Source organism: Rhagoletis pomonella, unplaced genomic scaffold (assembly GCF_013731165.1).
Source record: "Rhagoletis pomonella isolate Grant_MI unplaced genomic scaffold, Rhpom_1.0 Rhpom_scaffold_00011, whole genome shotgun sequence".
In the NCBI taxonomy this organism is placed as follows: Eukaryota; Metazoa; Arthropoda; class Insecta; order Diptera; family Tephritidae; genus Rhagoletis; species Rhagoletis pomonella.
This window is the reverse complement of record NW_023458565.1, coordinates 3,642,685-3,664,761: the sequence shown is the minus strand read 5'-3', so window position 1 is coordinate 3,664,761 and position 22,077 is coordinate 3,642,685. Positions and strand designations below refer to the sequence as shown.

Sequence of the window (22,077 nt, the reverse complement as noted above, 5' to 3'; positions counted from 1 at the left end):
GATAGCGAATACAGATATAAAATAACTATTTAGTGAAACGTGTGCAACCGCATTTGGCGCAGTGCTTAATTCGACAAACAATTGGAGGCAGTCAATCACCTTAAAAGTCCACCCAAGCACTCTCTCTGTGTTCTATCCACACTATCACCAACGTTGGGCTCCAGTCCCGTCCACGCGCTATCAATAATTCAATCAATAGCTGTTGCGGTCATGTAAATATCCACGCGGCGCATGTGCGCAGCTACAAATACCGACCGCATTTGCAATTATTATTACTTAACATAGATATTTGCGTCTCCTACTGTTATAAATACCCAGCCAGCGGGGAAACGTACTCTTTGCCGACAGTGCAGTCTCCGTACATTTTTCATATTCGGAAACGTAGAGAAAGCGATTTCCATTTTGTTTGATTTTTCGTATCCGAAAAACGTCAAGGAGCTCCCAGGTTCGAATGCCATTAGAGTCAACAAATTAAAACTATATAAAAATGATTTATTAAAAACTATGAAAAATTTAACAAAGGATGACAGAAAATCGTTCCAAAATACATATTTTGCTCTCATTTTCGTTGTTGGTGTTTCCGACAGGGTAGGAGTGTGATGTAATGTGGAACGTTTTCCGTCATGCCTTGTCAAATTTGGTTTGGAGACAAACCGGTTTCGGCGTTGTGCCATCTTCAGTGTCATTTTTCGTTCTGAATAGTTTCTGTTTGTCTGTCACTGTTTATAGCCGTGTTAAATCGTCGTTGGTTCATAGATAGGTACGTCTCAGCGGATTATATTCTTTCGTTCAGCCAGTAGTTTCAGTTCTGTGTGTACATCCTCAGGTAGAAATTAGTTGCTCACCTCTTTTTTGATTAATTGTTGCATGGATTCGCAGGTAGGTAAAAATCAGTTATTTTCTTTTTCTTTGTTTCTGTAGTTTGGACCTGCATTTCATTGTTTATGGTAGTTGCCGGGTTTCTGTTTTGTTTTGCGTATAGTAGCCTGAATGGTTCGAATAATATATCAGATGCGGTGTTTATTTGCTCATTTATTATTTTTCGACGAACGTCTTTTGTTTGTATATCTCCGTATTCTCTAATACGTTTAGGCGTTGTCCTTTGTGTTGTACATGGAGAACTTTGGCTGCCTTTCCTATTTTCATTGGCGTACAATGGTTTTCTGCCATATGGTTTGCGTAGTTCGATTCCGGGGTGGTAGAAGGCATTAGCATTTTTTTGTTGTAGTCCCTTATATGTTCACGATATCTTGTTTTTATCTTGCGCCCTGTTTGTCCTATGTAACTATGTTGACATTCGCAAGTCAACTTATATACACCTTGCTTGTCTAGTGCGTCTTCGTCGTTTGCACTATTTCGTAGTATCCTCCCCACCAACGACGATTTAACACATCTATAAACAGTGACAGACAAACAGAAACTATTCAGAACGAAAAATGACACTGAAGATGGCCCAACGCCGAAACCGGTTTGTCTCCAAACCAAATTTGACAAGGGATGACGGAAAATCGTTCCACATTACATCACATATTTTGCTGGCTGGGTATAGTTTTTGATTTTTTATTACACATTCATACATATCGTCGTTTAAAGTACAAAACCGCGTATGGTGATTCTGCAAAACCGCGTAACTGACATTGGCTGCCAAAAATTGGATTTTCTTACACAAGCTCTTGGCTTAATCCTTATCCATTCGTCCTGAAATATACTAGGCAGATATGCGATTGCTTTATAAAAAAGAGAACCATTTTGAAATATGAGTGTTTTTACACTCTAGAAAATAATTTCTACAACTTCACATATACGGTTTTGCATTTTGCTGATCCGCGGTTTTGCACTTTGAACGACGATATGTATGTACATGTGAACACTAGTGTGCGCCTAATTTGTATGGATACAAGTTTTTTTTTTTAAAGCTACACAGCAAGACTCTAGACAGGTTCGTTTAGTCATGAAAATATGTTCTGTGAAAATTTTTTAAAATGGGATTACAGAAAGAATGTTTGGCGATTTTATAGAATTTGAAATAAAATTAAAAGTAGCCTATAAATCAGTAAAAACAAACTATATTATTTCTTTCAAAGTTACTTAATGTAATTTTTCGCGCTGATTTTGAATTTGGCTAAAACATTTTCATATCACCTCAAGTTTTAAAGCCATAAATGCCATTTCTGCTAAATGTATTTTGAGAAGTTAATTTTGTTTTTAATTAAGAATGATATCAAAATTGTGTGCCCATATTTAGATTCAACAGCCAAAAATTAACAGGGAAATTCTGGCAACTGTCTGTCAACTCACCACAGTCTTTCGTAAGACATTGTCAATTTTGGCAACTATCTTGAAAGCGCTTTACAGTCTTTCGAAAGACTCGTTGCTGTTTAGGAATAACTTTTTTTAAATTAAATTAAAATTAAAAATTATGCATATATATTTTTCTTTTTAAGCCAATATAAACTAATAAATAAAATAAAAAAATAAAAAAAATAAAAAAATAAAGTTAAAGCAAAAATTATTAAAGATATTTTTAGAAATTAAATAAAATTAAAAATTTTCTTTTTCTCTTTAACAGAATAAAATCTAAAAATTAGAAAAAGAAAAAAAGTTTATCAAAAAAAAAACAAGAAAATAGTATTCAAAAATTAAAAATAAAATAAAAAAGTGTTTTTATTTTTAAAACAAAGTCTTAAAAATAAAAAATAAAAATAAATTAAAAAGAGCAAGAAAAAAATTCAATAAAATAACACCCTAAAAATTAAATGAAATAAAATATAAAACATTTTAAACAAGTAAAATATAAAAAATTAAAGCATATGAAATTAACACAAGAAAAACAAATTAAATTAAAAAAGGAAGAAATGAATAAAATAAAATTCTTAAAACTTAAGTACATTAAAAAAAGATTTTCTTTTTTAAAAAAATAAAACAAATATCTTTTTCCTTGTAAAACAATAAAATAAAAAAATTTTAAGAAAATGAAATTAATGAAAGAAAAACAAATTAAATTAAAAAGAGAAGAAACAAGTTAAATTGAATCAAATATAAAAAATAATATTTCTTTCTTTTTTAACAATAAAATTAACAAACTAAGAAGAAAATTAAGCTAAAAAAATTTATTAAAAGAAAAAAATAAGTTCCTAAAAAAATGCAATAAAAGAAATAAGTTTTTCCTTTTAAAATATCAAAATTAAAAGAAAATTAAAAAAAAAATTAATTAAAAAACAAATTTAATTAAACAAAAGGAAAAAGATCCGCTGTCCAAGACCCGAAATTAGATCTTTAGAATGACACGCCTATGCGGCCATTGCGACTGTTGTAGCGACGCGAATTAAATGATATACAAGTGCTTTCTCTCAAAATAACTTTTTCACCACGAGTGGTGAATGAGAGAGCCTTTTTTCTAAGACTTTTGTGCTAGAATAGCAAAACACTTTCGAACTATCTTGCCATCTTAGTTGCCTTACGAAAGATATTTTTTATCATCTTAGCCAAACTTGCCCTGTAAGTGAAGGTAAAACATGTTAAACTACGCTCTGACTTATAGGCAACTTTGTGAAAAGTTTCTTGATTTTAAGCAACTTTCGAACGTCTGAGCCTCTGCTTTATCCGATTTTGAAAATTTTTCGCAGAGCACTTTTTTTATTACTAAACGATCTTTTCTATGGTGAGGCGGTCTTGCTTTTTAGGTCAAAGTTAAGGCGCACACTAATGTACCTGCTACATACATTTATTTTACAGTTTATTGATACATTTATTTCATGGTGGTATTTTGAAGTCAGCACAACTACATAGTCCATTCACCGATTGAGTGAAAATTATGCAATTGAAGCTTGTAAATCAATCAAACGTCAACACGCTGCTGTCATCCGGAATGCAAATTTTGCATAAATAAACAAGGATAGATGAAATGCGAAATGAACTCAATTAGTAAGCTATGTGGATATGTTTTTATACTGGCAAGAATTATTTTGTAAATCACATATCGAAGCAGTTGTCAGATAGTTTAACGCGTGTGATATGATTAGGTTTGTAGGCTGAGGGAATCTGCTTGGTGGCATTAAAAAGGAAAACATTTTCATAAGCTGTTATTTACTTTCACGTGTATCGGTGTCTGTAATGAAATCCTGCAAAAAAATTTTTAACCAGCGATGATAATACATTATGAAGGATGAATTAGTCCGCTAGATGACGCGGGGGTCGATATACTTTGAAAACCTACATCTATGGTCTGTTTTAGTATATATTTAGTATATCCCCCAATTCTGTGCACTTGACAAATAATCAACCTTGACTATGTGTCAATAAATTTTCGCCTAAAACTATGCAGGTAAGAATTGTCGCTAGTTGCTAAATTTGTTGTGCATTTTTAAAGCTCTTAAAGGTAAATTTTTGCAGCATAGTTTCGAGCGTAAGTTTATTGATAAATATGTAGTGAAACTTGACAATTCGTCAAGTGCACAGAATTGGGGTGTATGTGTACATATGTATATCACCTACATGGAAAGGAATTTGTCGGAAAAAAAATTCCGACAGGTGGCGCAGAAGGCGAGATATTTGGAAAACCCGCAATTCTGGTCTAATTTAGTATATACTTAGAACCATATTACTTACATACATGAACGGAAGTATATAAATTGCTTATATGAAAAGGAATACCTCCACAAAAAATGAAGCCATTACATGGCTCGGGGTCCGGTTTTGGTCATATTCAGAATATATTACCTACTTACATTGAAATCGATTGAAAAATTTGTTTGATAAGTCATAAAATGAAAGCCTTTCAAGAAATAACGGAGTTATTCGGGTCCATGTCCTAACATCTATTCGTTGTGTAAATCTGAAGCATCCATTTTCAAACACTAACACCCAAATTCATAAAAAATAAAGAAGACTTTAACTCCTTTATAATTCGAAAATTTTTATGAAAATATCACTATATAAAGCTCTTTAAATCCAGTGCATATATACATACATACATAAATATGTACATTCTGAAAAATTGTCACCAAAAGGCAAGCGAGGTTAATAACTTAAATACATATGTACATACATACATTAAAATATTACATTATCAGCTCTGAAAGTATTCAACTCGAATCCCGCTGGTGGTAGCAGAAAAAGTGGGAGGCCCCCACTGTGAAGGACCTGGCTTCTTTTGACGTTTCCAATTTGGCGCAGAAGATAAACGACTGGCGTTCTTTGTTGAACTCGGCCAAAATCGATTAGGCGGTTATAGCGTCAAATACATCAAAGCTGCTTAGCGTTTTGAGCGCAATTTCTTTTCCGTTAATTCTAAAATTAATTACCCTTTCATGAAATTGCGACGCAAATTATGTTGCTATCAGATATCAGCGACAAATTAGGCAAATGGTTGGTTTGCTATGGAGCCTGCTAAAAATTTAAACATAAATAATTTTACTCACAAATAGCGCAAGAACATTTAATATGTTGATCCATATACTACATTCCTATATATACGCAATGCTTAGATACCGATATACATACATATCGCTCATTTACTTCAATAGTGGCATAACTCAAAGGAGCCCAGCTCGAGAAAAGTGGCTTAAAAGTTTTGAATTTATGCAAATACATACATATACTCTCATAGTAAAAGTGAATACATATTCCAGGTTATTAACAACAAGAGAAAATCAAAAACCAAAGGAAGTTAAAACTATTTTAAGCATTCACTTGATCTGTACAACAGTATAGCAAAAACACTTCTCCCTTTAGACGAAGTTTTCCTATTAAAAAAATCATACTTCACATTAGTGGGCTTAAAAAATATAAGTAACTGGTAAATATTTGATTTAAATTTCGATATGGATAAGATACTTGTATTATACAATCATTTTGAAAATAATGTCCTTTATTTTACGTTGGTTAATATGATCACCGTACTCATACACCATGTACAAATTAAAGAGCTATGCAGCGCGACCTAGACGGGTCCATGGTATCCTCAACTCATTACAGCACATAGATATTTTATTCCTAAAGACATCTGGGCTCGAATCGTAACATCCGTTCACGGATCGAAAACGATACGAAAGAAAATTACGTGATACGTCAGGCAGTATAAGCTGAATGGGGCAAAGAGTACGTTCACGTAAGTCATAATCCGAAAAATGTGTTTCTACGTGACGAGTGGTACGCTATCGTATGTGACGATTCGAGCCCAGGAAAGCCTTTGGCGGTAAGGTGTGTATGTGCTCTCTCTGACCACATTGAGTTTATGCGGTTCATTCGTCGCCTACAAACGCCGTCACATTATTTTGTTCATCGCCAATGTTGTTCCATCATACCTTTTGTTCCCTTTCTAAGCTCTTCCCTAATTGTATTTAGGCCTATTGCAAGGAATGGATCAGGACCTATTGGATCTCAGGCCGCCAATGTTCTAGCTAGTCCGTCTTATATCTCTTTCGCTTTTCATAAAGAAGGCCAACCAAGGCCAATGTTTAGAGCCTGAGCTCACGGCATGGCTCCCGAGCTGGCGGTGTATTGGCAAAGCTGTTCAAAGCCGGTGACGAATAGGTGCTAAGATGCCAAATGGTCTGATAAGTATATACCCGAATTTTGGCACTTAGGTTTGCTTTACTAGTCCGTTATACGATGAACCTCTAATGCCGTTATTATACATACGAGAGCGATTCTTGTCATTTTATCCTTTATTCTCTTGCCAAAGTTTAAAGCTTAGCTTCTCCTCTGACCACCACTTTCATAAAAAGGCTTTTGCGTTCTATGAAAAATCTGTCCTTCAGTTTAGAAAGGCACACAACTGTTTTTAAGACATTGGAAACGGAGCAGACGACGTTTATGAAATTGAGAGGACATTAGTTCAGTAGCGGCGACCAACAAAAGCTTAGTTTAAATGTAACTAATGACTTCCTTCCTTACGGGTATTTAAATTGAAAAAAATCACAAAAATGCCTGGAACTTATTTAGCTTGCGCTTTAGGGAATTTCCGTAACCTTTAACCTCAATCTGCCTGTTTAATTATCCGACCAAAAGAAAGTGGGAAAAGGACATTCCAACCATACAACCATGCGCCCGGGAGTTTTAGGTATATTCTTGAGCAAGCAACTTAATATTGTAAAGCCCATAAGTTATAATGAATGAACCCAAAATTTTGTAATTGTATCGCTACCTAAGGTGAAAAAGTGGCAAGTCCACTTCTTTATTAAATTTAGTTTTTGATGCAGAATGACAAATAATGCGGAACTACATATATTTTTCGTCTCTCCCGAACAATTAAAAAAAAAATAGACTTGTCACCATTTCACCCCTAGGTAACGAAAAATTTAGTTCTCAAAAAATGTGTTTGGAGTGTAGATAATTTTTAAAAGCTAACTATTTGAGAAAGCGACCCTACGTTTTTTTATCAAATAGCTACTGATATACTTACTTTTGTTAAGGGTTTCATTTATTTTATATGTACGTAAACACTTTTATTATTGTTTATATTTAGCGTGTTTAATTGCGTTTGCTCTACTAATATTCACCGCTAACGTCATCTTTTGCCATGGCACAAATTTTTATGTTAATTGATTTCCTTCAGTCAAAACATAAACATACACAGTAGACAGATGCAAAAACATAAATAGAGATGTGGTATTCTAACGAGTTTCGGCTATTTTAAAAAATTTTTAATTCGTACTTACACGGTTTTTTTTAGATAACGAGCTATACTTTTATAAAAAAATAATAAAAAATATCAAATAAAGAAGAGAAAAATAGCCAAAACTTGTTAAAATGTCGCGACCCTATTTATGTTTTCGCCACCGTATGTAGACATTGCAGAAAATGGAGTAAAGGTAACATACAGTGAAAGTTTGCGTGTAATTTGCTTAATTTGAACGTTCTGCTTTTGTTTTATATTGTCTACATAAACGCAGTGGTCAATGTCCTTACTATGACTAGCTAAATGCTTGCAAGGTTTTCTGTAATTGTTGCTTACTTCCATATCCAATGGAAAACTTTGCTATTGCAATCAGTAATTCACGCCTAGGGTACATCAAATAGAGGATTTATTATTGAGTACAATGTCTTATATCCATGCACACATATTTATGTATGTACACTGAGGGAAAAAATATTAAAGCCAAATAGAAATGTAATTGATCTTATTATAAACGTCAACGAAAGTTCTGTATATTGGTAAATATTCAATTCAAACTAAAGTGTGCGGCAGAAACGTATGTACAGACAACAGTATGTGAAACGGATACGTTTTCGGCTGTTTTTTCTGAAATTTGTCTGATTGAATTTTTCGTTCATTACGCTTTCCTTCTGCACTTCACAGATACTTTTTCATGGCTCAAAAGAAATAAAATAAAATTAGGAAACGCCTGACGGAATTCGAATCCGGCACCTTCTGGAAGCTAAGAAATAGCGGCACACTCCTCTGCACGCTTAGCCACTGCCGACTACGTATGCACGCTTTCAAATGTTTAATTGAGCAAATAAAATACAATAGGTACTCGTATTGAGAGGACAAAATTATCCAGCAGAAAAAAATTCGGAGAATTTAGCAGCATTCGCTCTCAAAGAGACAAAATATCCACGGAAGTACGAGAAGGCAAAATTTGCAAAAACTTTCAGCCTTCGAAACAGCTGATCACTTCCACAATTGCCACTGGTGGGTCTTTTGGCAATTTATTTTCTGTTTGGTACATTTTCTCCGATTTTTCATTTTATACAATTGCATACTTTTGGAATCGAAAAAACTTTTTAAAATACAAATTAATTATAATTTCTCAAGATTATTTGTGATACCACATCATGGCGCAACACCCATCCTTGATCAAAAAAATAAATAAATTAGTAGATATATACAAATGTACATTTATGTAGGTGCTACAAATGTACATTTAAAATTATAAAATTCTAATTTCAACAATCAACCTACCAAAACTGACAAATCGGCCAACAAAATTTCAGTTTGTTTCAGAATTTGGTATATCTAAAGGACAATTATGGTACAAACGAAAAATGACATACGGCAACCATAGTCAGCACACACTAAAGTAAACAAACTGGAGATTAATAGTAAATCAATTAAAAATAAACTCAACAAACCTTATGCCTAATAACTTTACCCTCTTTTTCGTTGTATACTAGCATTAATAATAAAATTTGCCATAAATAATTAAAAAAGGTCATATTTTCTTTTGTTTATTTACAAACATGTGTTTATGATCAGCTGATTTTCTTTTTTGCAAGTTTTCGCTGGCAAAAAATTCTTCCAGCAGCAATTTGCAGCTCTCTACCACATTTTGCTCTCTCAATTTCCCCTACTTTGCAAGTTTTTTGGGTACGAGAACGTTTTCTAAAACATTTGATAGTTTTGTGTACGAGTACACTCCTAACTATTGCTTTCAAATGGCACCATCTTTTTCGAACGTTTTCCGGATACGAAAATTGATGATAACTGTAGGAGTTTTTTCTATTCGTTTTCGGATATGGAAAATTGAACTAAACTGCACTGTGCACATATACATACTCAGATGTGAACAGTCAAATACGTGCGTAATAAATTTTTGTATGAAAATAGTATTTTTAAATACGAACATTTTTAAGCGATAATCAAATATTAAGTATTCATTTTTACTATGCATTGTTTCCCTCAGTGTATGTATAGGGGGAAATCTTTTGCGATAGCGACATAATGCGTACTGGCATTTTGTTGCAGCCACAAAGCAGCTGCACTACCAACTACTACTACTAAACCAAATTAGTATGGGACCACCCCTGAGGCCCCACATTTCCGATAGAAATTATCGAAATCGTTTAACGTGGCCAAAGTTATGCAGTAACATACATAAAAAAAAATATTCCGATGAATTGGTAACCTCCTCCGTTTTTTGAAGGCGGTTAAAAAGAGAAAAATTATTCAGGTAAATTATTATAAATTTTGTCATACAAATGTCACGTTATGTCAGATTGGAAATGCCCATATGTAAGTGCATGCATACAAACACTGAAAATTTAAAATTACGTATTCGCCATGGGGACCATGTTTATATACGTTTGTAGTACATACAATGTACATACATACATTAGACTGCATCACCAAAAAAAGTTGCGGTTTTCCCACCGGGATTACAAAACTTATTATATTTTAAGACTTCCACCAAAATTTTTCGGAAAAATATTAAGATTTACGTGAGCTAGACCGATTTGAAAAAAAAAACCTCCAAAAATGGAGTTTTTTGTGATTAAAAATAGTTTCTTAAAGGATTAAAAAAAAAATCCCCTCAGATGACAAAACCGTTTAAGCTTATGAAATCTACATAAAAATATTTAAAAAGAAAATGTTTCCACGGAATCATAATAATGAGATTTTTGATGCTGTTTTTTTTTACATTTTTCAAAGATTTGTTTAAGAAAAATTTGAATAATTGGGCCAAAACTACACCGTTATTGACTTGAGGTATTTGTGGAAAGGTATTTTCACACCCTTTTTATTTCTTTGCAAAAAACTCATTCACGTCACAATTTTTTCTTTATCAAATATCAACACACGTCTTATTTGAACACGGAACGACGCTCGTTTATCTAACCTTTGCCTTCCATGCTTTGAATGAGTCTATTTGCAAAGAAATATTTAAAAACCTAAATCGGTAAAGTCTTGGCTGAGTTATTCAAGTTTTTCTTAAACCAGTCTTTGAAGAAAGTTGAAAAACAGCATCAAAAATCTCATAATTATGATTCTGTTGAAACACTTTTTTTTATATGTTTATGCAAATTTTTTAAGCTTAAACTGTTTTGTCATCTGAGGTGATTTTTTGCAAAAAGTACTTAAAAAACTGTTTTTATTCATAAAAAATCTAAATTTTTGGAGGCATTTCCAAATCGGTCCACCTCACGGAAATCTTAATACGCGGTTTTGCACTTTAAACGACGATATATGTATGTATTAGCGATGTTGCGAATGTGGATTTTAAGAAATCCGCGGATGCGAATGAGGATGCGTATGTTTAAAAACTAACATCCGCGGATGCGAATGCGAATGCAGATGTCAAATACGGTGAAAGCTCCCATATGTGGACACCGATGGTCACCTTTTTTGCCCGTCTATGAAAGATGTCCGCTTATAGGAATTTCGTAAAAAATAAAATTAAAATTCATACTTAAAAAATTGAAATTGCGGGTTTCTAAATTAAAATAATTTTTATTCTTCAATAGCCAGAAACAGGGTGAATTAAAAATGAATTCTAATTTATGGTGTTTTTCTTTCCTACCGACAAATGTCATTGCCCTTTGACAACGAAAAGGCAACACTTTTTCTAGAAAAGAAAATATTTTTGAATATGGACTACAGCCTGTTTCCTAACTACTCGCTCGAGGCGACAAACTTGAAAACTTGAATCTTTACAAAATTGTAAATTCTTTTCGATTGACGCTGCACCAGTTGAGTGGACTTCAGTTATTTTTTTTTGCGGTTCAATAATTCGAAAATTGCATCGGGGCTGCAAATGTCGGATGTATCCTCCTGATTTTCATCTTCACAATCTAGCATCATGGCAAGATAGCTGTTTAAACCACAACGGTGTTCCAATTTGGATAACCAATTATTTTGGTTGTTTCAGAATTTAGAGAACCTGTTACGTCATCAGCGTTTTTCGATTTTAGTTTTTGTACTTCATTTTTAATCCTGTCTTCTGTCACTGGTTTGAAAAATGTGTGCTTATAGCGTCGCGACGTTGTGAATAGGTCGATATGGCTAATAAATTGTTATTTTGTAGGAATGAAAATTTCGAAGAAAATCCTGTTTTGAAAGTCGTGGCTGCCAGCAGAGTTAGTTCAAATTCTTGTTATTTTGTTAAAAAGGTACCCCGATTTTTATAATAATTTCAATGTTTGGAATCACGGACGAAGTCCCGGGTGACCTTTCGGAAAGGTTCACCTGTAATGAATAGCTCGTAATTAGTTTTTTTATTAGTTAGCTGAGCTTGGCTTTTCCTAGTTGCAGACAGTCACAATTAATTACCCACCGCTGTCGGTACCATAAGCCATCAAATCAGTTTTGTTGTTCCATTCCTTGCGCTCAATGTGTTTTGATATATTTTTTGAGGCACTTGCACAATATTCGCATTCGCAAAAGCTCCGCATTGATTATTGCGAATGCGAAAGCGAATGCGAATGTCAAAATTTGTGCGGAAGTTCCGCGGTTGCGAATGCGAATGCGAATATTCGCATCAACCCTGGTATGTATGTATGTGCATACTATTTTAAGAGATATGAAAATTCAATTCATTGGATAAATTGATGTTAAGCATCGGCGTCTCTTTAGGATTATAGCTATTGTAAATAACTTAACAATGTATAATCATATTGAAAATTATAGCTTCATACGAACGATTTCATTTTGTATACAATTGCAAATGTAAAAATTAAAATACATTTTAAGAGCTTTATGAAGTGAGATTTTCAAACAAATTTTTGATTTATAAAAGATACTTTTTTTTTTATGAATGTGAGTGTTAGTAAATATATTTTTGAAGGTATTCAATCCTGGAAATTTAATTTAAAATGCTCCAACTCGATTTTGCATTCCGTGCACTTTCTTCAAAGGTGTATTAATTCAGCATTTACCTTATCTTATCTCTTTAACTTAATACAATTTTTCAAACAGGTGGCATCCCGCTATAAAAATATCTTCGACAGTAAACTTTTTAAACCTCTTTAGCTTAATATTCGTATCGTAATATTTAATTTTTCTTATCAATTTAACAATTGAATAAAATTTTTCAAACAGGTGGCAGCCCTCGTTAAAACTACTACTACTTAAAACTTTCCCAAGCCTTTTGAGTTTGATAGCCATTTTGCAATATTTTATTTATCTTATCAATTAAATCAATTTACAATTTTCAAACAGGTGGCAACCTTCGACAAAAATATTAGTTTTAGAGTGATGCGCAGACAACAATTGTAAAACATGTTGATTTGGCTTCTGTTTTTCTAATATTAATTTTTCTTTAATATATGTCAGTCTATTGAACTTCGCATTAAAGTTGAAAACAAATCCAAAATTGCCAAGAACGTGAAATGCGCTTTCGAATTCTTGCGCATAAATAGGTATATAAAAACAATTCATATAAAACCGTTTTCCTTTGAATACTACTCACAGTGGTCTTGAAGCAACCATAGCTATGACTAAAATGCCAACCAAAACGGCTTACATAATGTCTTTGTACATAATCATAGATCAAAATTTCGTTGAAAATAAAATTCCATCTGCTCCTATGCTTAAAATATTATAAAATGTTGATCTAGAACTTTCCAAATCCAGTTATATAATCGCGAAGGTCTATGGTAATATAATTATAACACTTTCTTATATAAGCATAAAATATTTTAACTTAGTTATTCAAGAGATAATATTACATAATTGCATATTTTAATAATTCTTATTGCATAAATTTTATAAATTTACAAAGTCAATATAAAATATTATTTTATATAAATTCATATGTGTTTTGATGAAAATTCAACGACAGTTTTTTTTTTAATTGATTATATATTTAGGGTCGTCAATCGAATTAACTTTATAATTGAGCCAAAATCTTAAAAATACGCCATGAATGGATTCTTCAGCTTGCTCCGACCACATTCCGAAGCTGTCGTTGCCTAAAAAATGCAGACAATGTTCCAAATGATTTAGAAGCACGTGAATTTTTAATGTTTCCGACATTTCTGTGCTTCGGAAGGCTTTAGCGAGTTTACTTACATGATTTTTTAATTCTGACCCAACTGACAAAGCAGTCAACCCATTGGTGGAGTTTTTTTCACTCAATACATTTAAGGTATGTGCTCTCCCTTGTATAACTTTTGGATGGCTGGTTGCCCGAGCAGTGAGCCAGATATAACAAGAGCATGAAGTTGTTCTTGTTTCTTTTGTCGAATCTTCATAGTTAGGCATGTTTGGAAGAGGCCGCGTTGCATTTGGTATATCCTTATCTCGGTCACAGAGAACCCTACGACATGTACCACAAATGCCTAATGGGAACTTCGAATTGGTCAATCTAAAATTTTCACTAACGTATTTTTTAATAAGACACTCCAATTTTCCGGTTATATTAAATTCTGAAGGTTTTGACGATCCGAATTTAATCTTTCTCCCACAAGGCGCGCACACTTTAAATCTGTTCTCTTCGTGATTACACTTATGTTGCGGATGACTTATAGAAGACATGATGTGCAATCAAATAGCTTACACCAGAAATATTATCATCGAGAAAAATACTATCTGTTTTTTTTTACACTAATATACAAAACGATAACTTTAGAATACTCTGTTGAACAAGAAATACTAACAATTGCAGTTAAATTTTTTCCAAATTTTCATTTGACAATATTTTAGGCATAGGAGCAGATATGATTTTAATTCCAACTGCATAATGGTGTATGGGTGCCTTCCAAAACAGGTATGCAAGCAGTTTTGGTTGGCATTTTAGTCATACCTATCATTGTTTCAAGACCACTGTGTACTATCGCCATATTTTCCGAAAAAAAACAGATTTTCTAAAAAAGGCGCAATAAGAAATACTCTTACACACTCTTTTCTTTAGCTGACCTTAAAATTAATGAGGTCTATACTGCACAAAGGCGAACTGCCACAATAATTTTCTCAAGATTTTCTGCTCCTTTTGTCCACTTCATACTTATTTGCTGCAATCCATGGTCATCGCTATTCAAGTACTACATTTTATTTGTGCTTTTATAAAGTTCAAAAGTACATTCCAATCAGATTGGCATGTGGATATGTACGAGCATATATGAATGTGTGTAGTTTACTCGCGGTTTTTTCTTTTCTTAATTTTGTAGCATCCAAAGATTTGCATTTAGGCATTGCGCGTAGAATGCAAATTCCAGATATGCAGTGATACGCTGTAAATCCCAGTCAACCAAAAAAGCAGTAAAGAGGACTTCTAGAAGCCATTATTTTTGATCTTCCGAGGTGACACCCCTTCCGTGCTCAATTTTTAATCGCATTTTTTTTTTGTATCGAATGGCCAGAATCTCCAACGCCTTTGATTCAGCTTCAGTTTACACTAAAGAAATTAAATTTAATTTGCCTACAGACATGCTCCGATTATTTTCTTTATTTGGCTTGCTGGTCTTTGGACAAACACCTTTCTCTCTTAAATCTCAGGGCTACTCGATTATCTTGTAATACAGCTTCTAAGGAGAAGGAGCTTATTGAAAGAAGCTCTGCATAAAAGCGCTTTTCATTAAGCCCACTGGGATAAGCACTTATCTACATACATACATAAATACATTAATATATATTTCTAAATGTGTAGGTATGTAGATATGATTGAAATGTATGTGGTGTGCATATGTTTATGTACTAGGTATGCATCCTATGCATTTGCAATAGTACTCAAGCATGCCCGCACGAATCCAGAATAGCTCCGAAACGCGTGTGCATACGCAGATTGTGCTTGCCAAACAATAACATTTATTGTTCATTCAGTGCGTTGGAATTTTGTTTACGAGATTAAAGATTTCAATTTTACTAAATTTACATTTCTGATTTCATTTATGGCATGCAAATGAATTCATTAATTGGTAAAATTAGTCACAAAGTAGCGAAGTGGTGGGGAAGGGGGCAAATATTATTGTTTAAATATAAAATTCAGCAAGCGTTTTAAGCAGCGGCAGCACGGAGCCACTGACGATGGAGTCTGGATAGGCCTAGGCATGCGCAGTGGACTTAACTTATTGCACAACGTACACAAAGCATCACAATTGGCGCGATGCAGTTTGGCAGTCATATGAGCGAGCATGCATGCCTACAAATTATTTCAGTTTCCGGTATTGCGATTCAGTTATTATGACGTGGTGGGTGGTGAGTGGTGAGTGGTGGGCAAGACGTCAATTGTGTGCTAAAAATTTAAGTGACTAATTTGTATGCAACTCACATCGTTGCAATACTGCCGCCGCCATAGCTTGCTTGCGCCAAGACTTTAGGCCAATATTTCAAGTACATATTATAAATTTTACTAGTAAATCAACATTGTGTTAAAACATCAAAATTGAATTAAACTTTGTAAAGAGGTGGCAATCTATTCAAAAACTTAAAAACAAAAAATCCAAAAGTCTCATCCAAACCCGTCCAGCATGAGTTGCCGCATGGTGTTAATTTCTCGTTTTATCAAATTTTAAATTACGGTGTACCACTAAAAAGTTTTAATTTGGCACATCTATACGCCAAGCCCTATAATTTAACGCCTCATTTTTGAAAATCTGAAAAATATGTTTGTACATAAATAGATGGATACTACTTTTCGAATAGGTGGCAACCCTAATAAAAATATTTTCAAACTTGAGTTTTCTTAAAAACCGTTCGTTTGGCACTCACTGCTCACCATCTCGAAAATTATTTTCAAACAAAAATCTTCTTAGATCGCAGATACAGATGAATGAGTTGAATTTGATTTTTTAAACACGTGACAACACTCCTAAATATAGTTCACAAATAAAGCCTTTTTAAACCCATTTAAACACATTTGAGTTACCTAATTCTCTTTTTAATTCAAATTGAATTAGATTCTTTAAACATGGAATCTCTTCTACATAGGGAGTACTTTAAAAGGAGTTTGCTAATTTTTATTTTCTTCTCCTTTACTGGCGCTAAAACCGCCTAGGCCATTTTGGCCGAACAAAGTCTCAGCCGAAGCCATCCTAAAACTCGTTTTGGGAGCAAGTCGAAAAACACAGTTTCGAAAAAATCTCATTTACTTACATACATATATAGTATGTAAATATGTTTCGCACATCCCTTCGAAAAAATGCTACATTAAGTTAGTAAAATGAGGTCTTATAAGGATGGTGGTGTAAACATTTCTATTCTGTCTCAAGTTTTAAAGAAAGTCCGAAAGTAAAATAGAAGTCAAAATAAACATAACATTTCCCCATCTTTGAACGGGATAACCCTCCGCTTGTGCAATAAACCTCTGAATCCATACTAAGAGGAATTTCGATTTCCGTAATAACACCAACGATGATAGGGTAGAATTTTATTTTCCCCAAACAAAATGTGACGACGCACTTCAAACACCAGGCAACACATGCCACAAATATGGGAAGGCACCAGTGAAGTAGCCGATATATATCTGATCGTAAAACAGAAATGACAAATTGCTTTGATTGATGAGTAAAATGGACGTCAGGTTTTTGTTAATAATAAGGGTCTTCACATCTGCTAGTTGGTACTCGGTAATTTTATCAACTGTGTTCTGTGTTCTTTTGTTAGTCTGGTAATTAAGTTTATCAACAGCTGATACGTAGCTTTTTTCCTATAAAAAAAAGTAATTGTAACAGAAAATTGAAGGAATTTTATTCACTCATATGCCTTATGCGTTTCGGCAGCGGGCGAATTTAAAATTGGATAAACCTCGAACAGCTGCTTGCAGTTTACCAATTACCAGATTATCAAGCTTCCACCACGATAATTCGGTAACCGGAGAACCGATAATAAAATAATTTTACATAAACGAAATACATGGGGAAAAATTACCGAACACCCAGTTACCGAGTATCAAGCTCGTTGTGAAGACCCTAAATGAAACCTTTTGAAAATGCGGGCGCGTGTATACGTATGTATATACATACATCTGACATATTTGCTACGAAATGAACATTTGTGTAGAAATAAACCCATACACTGGCAGTCAAGCATAACCTACCGTCCCTATTCTTTTATGAAGTATAGCAAAAATCATATAAATAAAAGATTCAACAAAATTAAGAAACATTCCACAAGTTTTCTTCAAAATTTAGAGAAATTTTTGTGAAGATTTTGTATATTGTTTTTTTTTTTTAATTTTGTAAAAAGTTTGAAACTTTGATTTATATAGTTTATTTCAAAATTAGAAACATTTTTGTGAAAATTAAATATTTTTTTATATTATACAAAATTTGAAATTTTAATTTATATAGTTTGTGTTATAGTACATATGAGCTATATTTAAATACAAAATTGAATTTTCTTCATTTATTTACAAAATTCCAACTAGCAAAAAAAAATATAATGGTGGTAAATGATGCTTGACCATCAGTGTAAATACCCGTATCCAATTGCATTTCGAAAAGAATCTAAATTAATTAGCTCCCAACCAGGATAATCGAGCAATAAATTAAACGAATTGAAGTGAGCTGAGTTGCCAAAAACACACCACAATGTCAGCTAAACGAGGTCAACATTGACGAAGGTTCGAATTATTTAGGTTTCACACGCCAGTTGCTGTTTTTTTGTTTTCTTTTTGTGATAACGAAAGGATCCTAATGTCAAAGACAAATTAACATAAACAAACAAATTTATGTATGAATACGAGCGAATGCGTATACTAAGTGCAAATCAACGCCTTCACAAATTTATCTAACTTACGTATGTATACTATATACTACCTACATATGTATGTATGTACATATATCAGCAGATATGTATTCATATAGGTACCTATGTTTATGCATTTCCATCCGCCTCTTGTTTAAATAGATGTCTGCGAATGAAAGCCAACATGGAAATTTGTCAGCCGGCTGGCCTATTTTATTGTGAGCCATTGTCCTCATACTTCTCTCACACTCGACTCCATGTAGATTTGTTATATTTGCCTTTATTTTCATTTTCTTACTTATCGTTTTTCTTAAGCTTGCCCAGCAAAACTATCTTTTACTGTTCTTTACTGTGTTTTGATGTCCGCAGCGACAAATTTGATGCTCGTATAAACCGGATGCCTGTCAAAAATTATACATCAAATAATAAAAACCTGTGATATTGCCTTTTTATTTTTGGAAAAGTTTCGGACAAATGAGCGTAATAGAAATACTGTAACAAAAGAGAAGAAAATAAGCAATTTTCCTGACAGAAAATAAACAATTTTCGTGACAGAAAATAGACGTTAAATTCAGAAAATGCATCAAAATATCTATATATTTAAAAATTTTAAATTTGAGCGGCAATAAAGTGAATAGGATTAAATTTATTGGTCACATAATACTTTTTCCACTTAAGTGTAACTCAAAGGAAAATATGTAGCAAAAAAAAGGGTTTAAGCATTTATCGTTTTTTCAAAATTCTTCTGAGAACTTGACAGTTTTCCCAAACTCGAGACCGTAAAAAAATCCAGACGACCTCGAACTAGTGTGAAACAACAATTGAGCAGTTTCTGACACCCGACGGCGAGCAAAGAAACAAACGGACTGTTATACATAAATATATCTGTTTGTATTTATGAAGATATCCATCATGCTAAATTAGTATCGGGCAACAATTAGCAGCCAAGGGTTCGTACTAGGAATGTTAATCCCGAGAATCCGGCGTTTTCAAGTTCCAAAAAATCTCGGGTTTCTTCGCAAATAATCCCGGGATTTTCGGGATTTGTAATTGGCATTATAGAAACTCATTTTCTTGACCAGTATTGGCTATACATATTTCTTTTTTTATTTAATAATTAATACTTTTTTATAAATGTCTAGCTCATTATACATACGTATAACACCACTCGATAGTAAATTTTAAACACAAATATCAATATATTCCCGAAACCATGGGCCAAATATGGTAAAATTGCGTTTATAGTTTTTTAATCTGACGTCAATAATCCAAAAATGATTTTAAAAATTCAGAGAAATGTCTTTACAGAAGACGTATGGGTATCAAATTAAAGAGGAAATCCTGTGAAATTTAAACAGATTCCAAGTATTGAAAATGTGCTTTTAAAATTTTATCCTTGAAATTTCGCAATATTTGTTTTTGAAAAAAATTATATGGTAAGGACGTATATAAACTCGATTACATCCTCGAATTTAGTCCATGTAACTTTATCAGCTTAAAAAATTACCTATTCGTCCTTGTAAATCCAAAAAATTTAAATTTTTTTTTTATTATAAAGAAATTTCTTCTTACATTTGGTATCCATATTTTTATTCTACATTGCATTGAATTTTTTAAATAATTTTTGGAATTAATCATATCTTTGTAATTACAAAGTCCTTTAAAATAATAATGCGGATCTACTTATATACCGTTTTTCTAGATCAGGTAATTTTCCCCAGATATTTTCATTGTGAATGGAAAAAAAACCAAACTTCAACAGGGCAAAACAATTAAAATTATAATAGTCGTACATGGCGTATGAGTAACATTCTTTCCTGCTCATATTTTATACGAAAACTCATTGACTGACATACTTACGTAGATAGACATTGTGGGCATGCAATGCACCCACATATTGAAAGAGCTAAAAAGCTGAGAAGCACACAGAGGTGATCATACCATTCCTGAAAACGAACATTTTCCGGGTAAAATGGACAACTGCGCAACAACGCTCACTTTTAGTAAAGTGCATCTTACAGAGATTGGATTCTGTTGAGTAGGCATGGTATACACTGAGCAACTGGCATGCTGTTTCTGCCTTACAGACCATTGCAGTATATTTTAGTTAGAACTAGTGGCTATACAAGAAGCTTCTGATAGTCTTCGTCTAATGGTTGCCAAAACAATTCAAATTTATATCTACACCGGCAGACAAACATTCATCAAGACACTAGATGCCGTCATCATGATCAAATCAGAAATGGTAGCAAACTGCCGCAAATACCACATTGTACCCATTGCAAAGCCAAACTCATAGAGAGGCCAGAGAAAGACATGAGAAAAGAGGAGGAAAATATATTTAACTATGAGAGTACTTACAGTACGTATACCTTAAGGGCGGCAGGCATAACGATTAGGAGTGCCCCGTAATGGCTTCTTTCGAAGCTGCCAAAGATAAAAAGAGCTTGGGGCTGTTAGGCATTAATTTGTGAATGACCTGCATTATGTATAAGACGAGAAAAATATTTGGGTACAGAAATGTTAAACGATGTAAATGCAGTGGTGAAGTTGTACATACGGCAACTTCTCAGATTCTTTGACTTCGCGAAGTGGTTCAAAATGGAGTAGGAGTTTCGTGATATCTTTGGTATCACAAAGGACTTACCATATAGGCCGCTACTTGAAGCTAAACCAACGAAGAAAAAGTAGTTGTCACAGATATTTTTCTTAACATCTTTGTGGAACATTTTAATCCACTAATCGCCATCTTTTCAAAACAGGACCAAACCGATCCTTTCTGGTAGAAATTAATGTGTTAAAACGTTCTATGAAAAAAAATAGTTTCTAAATTTTACTAGGTTAGGTTAGAGTTATGTTACCGTTAGGCCGTTATGTTACTACTGTATAATTTGATCCACCGAATTCTTTTATGTAGCGCAGAAAATTTAGCGCGCTCGCTGAGTTCAAGTCGGCTAAGCAATATAAAAAGTACTTGTTGAAGAATTGGTTGTACGTTTTGGATTGACGCTCTTCACCTCTTCGCCGTCTCTGCAGCTTCGGCTAAAATCGCTGGTTGGGTAGCCCAACCACTTTCCGTGCGTGCCTATCGGGCAGTATCCGGTGATTACCTCGACTATTAACCTGAGAAAAGTACCGTCCAGCCAGGCAAAAGCTATGGATCGCTTTACAACAAGTTTTGGCCAAATTTGCCTGGCCGTAGGTTTCCATAATCCACCTGACGTTTACCTCATCGATGATTTCAACATTTATTCTGTGTTTGCAGAGGTATGTCCACATCTTTATCAGAGCCAACTTCTGATATTTGCGTCCCTCTTCTTGCCAGCTCATCGGCTATGCAGTTGTCAGGAATGTCCCTGTGTCAGTGACCAGTCAAGGAGTATTTTAATGCCAGCAGGTTGAAAATTTCGCTGAACAACAATTATGTTTAAAGTTGCTTTATATCTGTTTAAAATTGGATTTTTTACCAAAAGAACAAAACTTCAGCCCGCTTTAAAAAAAAGTATAAAGTAGAGAAAAATCCTATCGGAAAAATCGTATAAGAATTAGACTACTACGTATGGATACTAACGTTTGGGCATAGTTTAGTTGAGGTCTTGAAATGACTGTAGCCCTGAGAAAAAATTATGTTGACTGGATATTAAGATGACGGCGATTTCAAAACCCTTTATTCTCGCAAATCAAGTCTGGCCTTTAGGTATTCAATTAGAATTTACAACCAGTCCGATTTT

The 22,077-nt window shown here is 33.6% G+C and overlaps 3 protein-coding genes across 3 annotated transcripts in view; 1 reads left to right on the top strand and 2 right to left on the bottom strand.

The window, feature by feature from the left end:
• The window catches only part of LOC118747080 (integral membrane protein GPR155-like), a gene marked incomplete at its 5' end in the record, with an annotated part of 18,250 nt that extends 11,849 nt beyond the window's left edge, over window positions 1–6,401 (top strand). Inside the window, one exon of the mRNA XM_036481072.1 lies at window positions 6,346–6,401. Coding sequence (XP_036336965.1) covers window positions 6,346–6,401 — 56 coding nt within the window. The remainder of the gene's footprint in view (window positions 1–6,345) is intronic.
• The window catches only part of LOC118747292 (integral membrane protein GPR155-like), a 346,226-nt gene that overhangs the window by 83,088 nt on the left and 241,061 nt on the right, over window positions 1–22,077 (bottom strand). The window lies entirely within an intron of this gene.
• Window positions 13,513–14,490, bottom strand: LOC118747296. The gene is made up of 2 exons (XM_036481302.1): window positions 13,733–14,490; window positions 13,513–13,632 (listed from the first exon to the last, which is right to left on the bottom strand). Exons 1-2 carry the CDS (start codon window positions 14,195–14,197, stop codon window positions 13,570–13,572), a joined length of 528 nt encoding a protein of 175 aa, XP_036337195.1. The 5' UTR covers window positions 14,198–14,490; the 3' UTR covers window positions 13,513–13,569.

Bases quoted from the DNA above. Each gene is read 5' to 3' on its own strand.
- LOC118747296 (XM_036481302.1), bottom strand. From the start codon at position 14,197: ATGTCTTCTATAAGTCATCCGCAACATAAGTGTAATCACGAAGAGAAC. The intron at 13,633-13,732 runs GTAAGTAAACTC...TGCATTTTTTAG, and splicing joins GGTCAGAATTAAAAAATCAT to GCAACGACAGCTTCGGAATG.